This window comes from Ictalurus punctatus, chromosome 3, assembly GCF_001660625.3.
Source record: "Ictalurus punctatus breed USDA103 chromosome 3, Coco_2.0, whole genome shotgun sequence".
In the NCBI taxonomy this organism is placed as follows: Eukaryota; Metazoa; Chordata; class Actinopteri; order Siluriformes; family Ictaluridae; genus Ictalurus; species Ictalurus punctatus.
In genome coordinates this window covers 26,574,859-26,583,032 of record NC_030418.2, presented here as the reverse complement: position 1 = coordinate 26,583,032, position 8,174 = coordinate 26,574,859, and the positions used below count along the sequence as shown (strand labels likewise).

Sequence of the window (8,174 nt, the reverse complement as noted above, 5' to 3'; positions counted from 1 at the left end):
AATGTACGTGAAAACAGGAATTAACTATATGTAACAGAGGAATATAGGTCTAACATCATCAGCCTTTAATACCACTTGCCATAATGCAAAAATGGTGAGTAAAACAGAAACGATACTTCTATAATCACAGTGTGTGCACTGTTTATTTCTAAGTATTACTTCCTTCTCCAAATCCATGGAAATTACCATTTAAATTTAGAATAGGACAAGCCTTAGTTAGCTGCATATTAAATAAATTAAATAAATTCTACTGATAGCCACTAGGGTTTTTTTTGTTTTTCTTTTTATAATGAAGAGCTCGTTAAAGCTACTGTAAGCAAGCAATGAGCTACTGCAATTTAAGCATTTTATACTTTAATTTATAGAATCAATATCGTAAATATTATCTTACATTCTGAAAATAACCCTGGTACCCGTTTATAAAGAACTGCCTTTTGGATCGGGAAAATGAAGCTTTGAAGTGTCAATTTATATCACTATTTAAAAAAAAAAAATTTTACAATCTGGCAACCCAGCATCAGAAATCTCGCGAGAGGTGAAGTTTTTCTCGTTTATTCTCGGGTGGTTTGTGCAGGCAGGCAGATCTGTGGGTGCAGTTTGGTATAGTTTATAATGTGGAGCTGAAAAATCTGCACATACGCAGCACTGAACCCTTCACACTAACATGAACAAAGGTAACGCAGGTTATTCAGCGTATCCTAGTTTTGTTTAATGTTTAAGTCTTCATTTCTACACTGAAAAATAAACTTAAATGCATTTGGAGTGAGAAACTACATAGTAATATTTTGTATTCCAATACATATATTTAAAAACAGATCTTTTAATCATATTGTTCATTACTGGTAGTTTGTTTATTGATGCAGAGATAGAAATCTGTAATGTAGGTTAAATTCTCAGACATCAGCAGGACTATAAACTGCTCTAAGCATTGTTAAGCGTGAGCCCACTCAAGGAAGCCAGGGAGATTTGTATTGAAGGTGCCAGGCACAGTGCCAGCGTACTGACGTCATTAAATAAGCGTGTGCTCATCCTGCAGTGCCTTACAAATAGCTTACATAATAAACAGACAGAAAGGGCCATCATTCTGACATCTGACTGTAATGATCTTGAACAGTAGAGTCCAATAGAAATAATAATGAATGTAGCTTTTAAAAACATGTTTACTGACTACTTATGATGTGGTCAGCTCCACTGCTGCCTCACACTGAATTAATTGAGCTGATGGCCACAGTGCAGTGCGCAATTCTGCTTGTCATATTGATCAAGATGCTGGGATTTGCATAAAAAAATGCAGCTAATCAATTTTGTGAATGGAACTCACATGAGCATTTATATTTATGAGGGTTTAAAGTCTGTTAAGGCTATGACAAAGCATTTGTTTTTTCTCTCTCTCCATACCACACTTACAGCATGCCAGTATAAAAGATTAAAACAATTTATGAGATCTCACAAAGCAACTTTTTTCCCCAAATCATCTTCACTAAGCACTTTATCCAGAGCATATACACCTTGGATGGGATACTAATCCACCACATGCACACTCTCTCTCTCTCTCTCTCTCTCTCTCTCTCTCTCTCTCTCTCTCTCTCTCTCACTCGCTCTCACTAACTCCTAGGTCAATTAAGCTTAACCAGTTCGTCTAGTGGCATGTTTCTGGATGTCGAAGGAAACCGCAGAACCTGGTGGAAACCTACATGGACGCTGGGAGAAAATGAAAAACCCCACACAGAGAGTATCCCCTGCACAGGGTTGAATCAGGGACTCTGCAGCTGTGACGCAGCAGCGCCACTCATTGCACCACTGTGTCACCATATATTTTACCAATATAAATAATGAACCACAGATTGTGTATATTCATACTTGATATGTATACGTAGTGTTGTCCTGACCAAGTGAAGGGTTTGGGACTACTTTAGTACTTGGTAAGAGCCTGAGTGATTAAAAGGCTGGGGAAAAGTGTGTTTGCATGAGCTCACCTGCATGAGATTCACCTTTCTTTATGAACAATCATGTTTCTCATGTCACCTCTTTCACTCTTTTCACTTTAGCACTTTCTATTGATAGGGTTTTCCCTCTTGCCTGGTTCCCCCCTCTGGAACAGTGAACCTTTGCCATCTATCATTCTGTTGCAGATAAGTGTGCTGCTTAATACCACACACACACACACTCAAAAGCTGTTCTCCTGATTGGCTTAATTATTGCACTGGGGTGGGCCTTAAGGGCCTGAGTGACAGGCGAGAAGAGGAAGGAGCAATGCTGGATGTAAGACAGGTTGCAGGAGAAGAGAAGGAAGAAGAGTCTAACTAAGCTGCATTAATCCAGTATGGAAGAGTCACTAAAGCCTGCAGGATATGTTTCTTGAAAGGAGACTGCCAGAGACCACAGACACACACTCTCTTTCTGAATAGTGGAATTCCAGATTTTTTTCTTTTTCATCGCTCCTGAGAAAGAGGCTAATAGGGAAACAGGAGCAGAGGATGGTCATAAGGTAAAGTTGTATGACATACTGTAAGAGCTACAACATAATGGATGAGAGGGGGTGGGGGAATCCTATTAGCAAATGTAGGTAATGTCCTGTTTAATCTTGTGTAAGGAGTGCATGTGTTTGCAGAGAAGCTCTATTATTCTGTATGAGATTTGAGTCTAGTTACAAAACTATGGCAAACAAAAACCTTGTCAATTAATACAGCATTATTGTTATTTATTATTGTTGTTTCAGAGTTTTCATTCCCCATAGCTGCTTAGTTGGTTGAAATGGGAAAGCACATTTTGGAGGATGAAATATGCTTTATCAAAGGTTTGTACAGTGTTAGTGGTATTATTAATTAATAAGCTTATTGAATTTACACATGCAGCATGCCACACTGTACTTTCCAGACAATATATTATGTTCAATGATTATGCCAGGAAAGCTGTATTGTTTCTTAGTGACACACTTTCCAGTGAGAAATCTGATCCCATGACTTAATAAAGGAGGCGTCCATTTCAGGGTGTTACTGGTTACCTTGGTGCATGCTGAGTGGATAGAGTTGCAACTATGCAACTACAACTTTAAAGGGCCTCATGCACAATTATCAATGTGATGAAGTTGTTTACTTAAAAAGATTTTTACTGTAGTATAGCAACAGGGTGGATGTGATGCCAGTGATTCAGCAATCAACAGGCTGAAATCAAAGACACAGGCAAAGAGCTATACAGTTTTGTAATCAAGATGCAATATTTATTTTTGGTATTGTGTGTCCTAGCTTGTCCTACCTTGCTCTATTCTGTGAAGTTGTTGTGACCTTGGCTTTTTAGTTACAGAAAAAGTGGTTGGTTTGGGAGTGCTGTGAATTAATGCTTGAAAGGTGTGGAGTACCTGTCTAATTATAATATAATGTTCCCAATAATGTCATAGATGGTGAAAGAGAGAGAAAGGTGTTAGATAGGGATAGGTGTGTCTGGGACACTGCTAAAGAGGACATACTCCCCTTCCCTCTCTTCCTACAGAGACTGTTGTTAAGTGCATCAGCGCAGGCTAAATGTTACTGCATAAAGCATGGCAGACATCCAGGCTTAGCTGTGAACCCACCCTCACACTGTATGTTTCCTGGAACATTTACATTTGCCGCATTTAACAGATACCCTTATCCAGAACGACTCACAGTAGTGCATTGTAATCTTTATCCAAACATTTCCTCATACTAGTTCACTAGGTCAGTGGCTAAGAATACCATCAAGCCAAAACCCTGTTGGAGGAGCTTAGTACAACATGAAAGAAGACACAAGACAAGGGATTTTTTTTTTTTATTAATTCATGTCAATTTATCTAGCTTTATAAATTACCCTTTGGTTACACCAAGTCAAATGCTTCAGAAACCGTTTTAGTTTAACTGTGAACCCTGTGTGACATGTCAAATCCATTTCTGTTGTAGCTCAAATGTTAATTGTGTGCACTGCTTTTTCTCAGACAGATGATTTGGAAGATGAATTGGTGATGATTTCCCAGTACCTTCTGTGTTAAGGGTACTTACCCCACTCCAAAGTAGCAATGTTGCCATGTGTAAATGATCTGGTAGTTACAGAACTAGAAGTCATCCATGAGGTTTCCAGGTAAGGATCATGGCAAACTCAGGGAAAGTTCTCCACTTGTATGTGGAGGTGAGATCTGTGGGTGATGAAGAAGGGAAAGAGTTGAAAAATATGGTACATGGGCCAGATGTCTTCCCGCAGTCTCAGCATGAAGCCCTGAACACTCCACGTAGCTTGGTGCCTCCAGCTGGGGATCTACATAAGGTGGGCAACAGTACACAGGGCCTTTTCACAAGTAAATCTCCATCCAGGCATGCAGTCAGCTTACAAATACATCCAGGTGAAGAAGGACAGACAACCTCTCAACATGGACAATGTTTGCCTCATGACAAGATGTATCAGTTGCTCTCTGCCCTTCAACCAGAGCTTAAAGGAGGTACAAGTACTCTTTCACAAACTCGCACTACTGAGACTGAGCCATTCTGTGGGAGGGACTCTAGAATTTGTGGACATTTTACTGCCCCACCTACACCTAGTGGTGCTCGAAAGACCTACAGACAAGTGGGTGAAGGAAAACGGTCAATTGTTACATACAGCTATATAGAAAAAGCTAATATCAGGTCTGTGGGTGGTCATCATACCATATTGGGCCAAAATGAGCCAGAGAATCCATTCAGAAAAGCTTTTAATGATCAAACGATTCCCTTCCACTTCAGTGAAAATTTCAGTGACCCAGCAGGGTTCAACAGGCAGGAAATCTTTTGTAACGCCAACTCAAAGAATACCCTGACAGGCTCAGTGATCAAACCAAGGTGCACTCCCAATTTCCAGCATGATATGTTAAACTCAATTGCAAGAAATGCTACCCATCGTGCTTTGGAAGAGTTTGGTTCCCCACAGCTCAGACGCCAACTGGCAACTGCCAATCGACCTAATAGAAATTACGGCACTATGCATAGAGAACAGCAACGCTGCCATTCATGGTCTGGATCTCCTGTGGTCTCGCGCATTGCCAGAACTCTGCCTGCTAATGCACATCTAGTAGATCTTGATCAACACCGGCCTCTCTATGGTATTCCAAGGAACCCAGTAGCTCACAAGCTCTCTAGTGATGCTAGACAGCCCTATGTCATATCGTGCTCTACCAATGTCCAATCTCAAGCCATCCCAAACCAGCAAGTGTGGAAGAGTGATGAGACTCTTAGGCAAGGGTATAGGCATAGCCCAATTTTGCCATCCAGCAGGCCTACAGATATTCAACATGAAATTCCAAATAAGACCATTTCTCAACCACCACACAAGCAGAGAGTAGTTAAAAAAACAAGTCCCCGGCAAAACAACAAAGTTAATTTTAGCCTAACCTCTTCCTCAAATCAGCCAGCTTCCAGAGGCAACAAACTGCATGGTGAGAAGAGTATCTTATCTGCGTCAAGCGCTGAAATGACCCCTAACCTAGTAGAAAGAGCCACAAAGCCTTTGGAAGACAGGAAGTCATATTCCCCTACCTCATCACTATCAGATACTGTGAAGTCAGACAGTACAAGGTCAGGACACCAGTCTACAGAAGAGTTTGCCCCAAGAACTTCATCAGAGCGCAATCTCTTTGCCCAGGACCAACACTGGGAAAAGGAGCCAGATCAGACAAGATATTCTTCAGATTGGGTTTCCCCACGTTTGTCCTACAGTGGAAGCAGATCCCCAGCACTTTGTGCTAGTTTGCACCGAGTGGGTGTAATTACTACCGCTGCAATCCAAGAGCCACAACAAGAGAGAAGAGTAATTCCAGGGAAGAACAGTCCTGTTTCATTTCAACATCAATCCCCTCATTATACAAAAGACAACAACATACCCAGGCAAGAAGACAGACACTATGATGCAAGGTATGGCTGTGGTCTTAGAGACAGTCCAGATATTATGAGACTCTGCACACAATTTAGCACTAATACACCAGTCAAATCAACCTCTCAATATCACTCAACAGAACCACATTTCTCAAGCGTTAGGGAAAACGCCAATAAGGAGAACTCCTCTGGAGATGGAGATTCATTAGGCATGCCTTTAGTTATGTTGAGCAAAGGAAGCAGAAATGACACAACTGTTCTGAGCTCTGAAGAAATCCATTTCATGGTGCCAGCACAAAAAGAGATAAGAGTTGAAGGCCTGACATGTGGGGAGCAGAGCAGTGCTTTATCCCAAAGTTCCAGTGGAGTTACCGGCAGTCTGGTGGAGGTCATTCAGCCTGAGAGAGACTCCTTTTCCCCAGTGACATCCAGTCAGAGCAGTCGGAGATGCAGTGGCACAGGGAACACAGCCATACATGTGAGATATCAGTATTTTTGTACCTATTTGTGGGACAGTACATCTATCTATTATCGTGCTTTTTATATCAGCACAGGATAAAAGTAATTATTGACTTAACCAGCTTTCATAAGTTAATGAAAGTACCAATTTATTTAATTGTATGTACTAGATGGACAATGGATCATCACTGCTAGGTCCTTCTTTGCACTCTCAAAAGATTGCTCGTGCCAAATGGGAGTTCCTGTTTGGGAAGCCTTTAGAAGACCACCATGGAGTAACCGGTGAGAACAACAGAGAGTCATATGTATAATGTATAAGATAATTGCTAATATTCCTAAAGATTACCAGTAGTAATTATGTTACTAGACACATTATTTGACTTTTTTTTTTCTCCTCAATTCCTGAAAAAGTTCCAGTCTCCTCCATTGCACATTGCAGTGGCTACTCCAGTGAGTCTCCTTGTGAGTTCACAGCACCTTATTCCAGTGACAGACCAGAATTCAAGATCCATGAACGTTCCAGCCGTGATGTTCAACAGGTGGACGTGGAACCGGTCAACTCACCACTGTCTTCAGCATTGGGCTCATCCCCTAAGACTGGCATCATTAGGCGCACTATCAAATACTCAGAAACTGACCTGGATGCAGTTCCCCAGCGTTGTTATAGAGAGACAGACATTGACGAAGTTATACTAGCTGAGCAGGAGGAAATGGACTCAGCATTCAGCAGCAACCGTAGTGTACTGGCTACCTCTGGCACCAGCAGTGGCAGTCCTTTTGAGCGACTGTTCTGTTCGCAGACAAGTGAGGAAGAGGAACAGCTGCAGGATGAAGAGATGGTGAGCTGGGCAAGTGTGAGGATGCATTGTGACAGGAAGAGACAGCAAGCTGTGCAGGAGGGAGATGAGGTGTTCAGCTGCTTGATTGAAAGGTGAGATTGGGATATTTCAACAATATCAAAACAATCTCAATCTCAGTTACTGTACATTTTTAATACAGTTTTCTTTCATCCTTGCAAGAAGTAAATGTAACTGGTATTTATGAAGGCCTTTTCTAAATATTTTTCTTTTGTTCTTTCCTTCAATAGTTCCCAGAACTGCCTATTGGACAGCCATACTGCTCTAAAGTCTCCCATAACTGTGGAAAGTCCTAGCAGGATCTCCACAGATGGCCTTGACTCTTTCAGCCGTCACTTTGAGAGCATTATGGAATCTCACCGGGCCAAAGGCACCTCTTACAGCAGCCTGGACAGTGTAGACATGGCCTCCAGTGGCCCAACCATCTTTACCTTCGACCTCCCAACATTGACCCCTGAGATACAGAGCCAGATTTGTAAGAGTGCCAAGCAAATCATAGATTTGAGCTTTGCTCCCCTAAGACAGCCTGACACTCCTAGCCTTTTGACCCCTAGCACTTCTGAAGCGTTGGCTGGAACAGACAAGTGCATGTCAGAAGAGGAGAGTGAGTTAACGGACAGTGTCCCCACTGAGAACCACATTTCATCTAAGTCTAACATAGCGATGACACAAAGGTCAGTGAGAAACTGGAGTGCAGTTTACTAAGCATGGTAAATCTTTTATAAGAACATTGGTGTCATTTATGTGCAGGAGCAATGCATTGTCTCAGTTTATGAACTGTGTACATCCCAAATGCTCTTGAATGAGTTTATGACTTTGATATGCATTTTCCACATTAATGATTCAAAGTAGAGACGGTAGTCCAGATGTATGCACTGGCATACACCGTTATAACAGTTTTGTGTGTGTGTCAAAAGGACATTTGTTTGAACACAGCATTTATTGCTTCTGTAATTTGCTTATTTTTTAAGGTAATGTACAACCGCAATTCCAAAAAAGTTGGGAT

General features: G+C 41.4%; 1 protein-coding gene across 1 annotated transcript; it reads left to right on the top strand.

Annotated features, from left to right (window-relative positions):
* The first annotated feature begins 3,921 nt into the window (after positions 1-3,921).
* LOC128632741 (uncharacterized) lies at positions 3,922-8,128 on the top strand. The gene is made up of 4 exons (XM_053679820.1): positions 3,922-6,330; positions 6,482-6,593; positions 6,723-7,242; positions 7,399-8,128. The coding sequence occupies exons 1-4, from the start codon at positions 4,102-4,104 to the stop codon at positions 7,871-7,873; spliced, it is 3,336 nt and encodes a 1,111-aa protein (XP_053535795.1). The 5' UTR covers positions 3,922-4,101; the 3' UTR covers positions 7,874-8,128.
* The last annotated feature ends 46 nt before the right edge of the window (positions 8,129-8,174 follow it).

Excerpts from the sequence above, each read along its gene's own strand:
- LOC128632741 (XM_053679820.1), top strand. The coding sequence starts at position 4,102 with ATGGCAAACTCAGGGAAAGTTCTCCACTTGTATGTGGAGGTGAGATCT. Across the intron at positions 6,331-6,481 it reads CAGGGAACACAGCCATACAT|ATGGACAATGGATCATCACT; the intron begins GTGAGATATCAG and ends TGTATGTACTAG. Across the intron at positions 7,243-7,398 it reads TTCAGCTGCTTGATTGAAAG|TTCCCAGAACTGCCTATTGG; the intron begins GTGAGATTGGGA and ends TTCCTTCAATAG.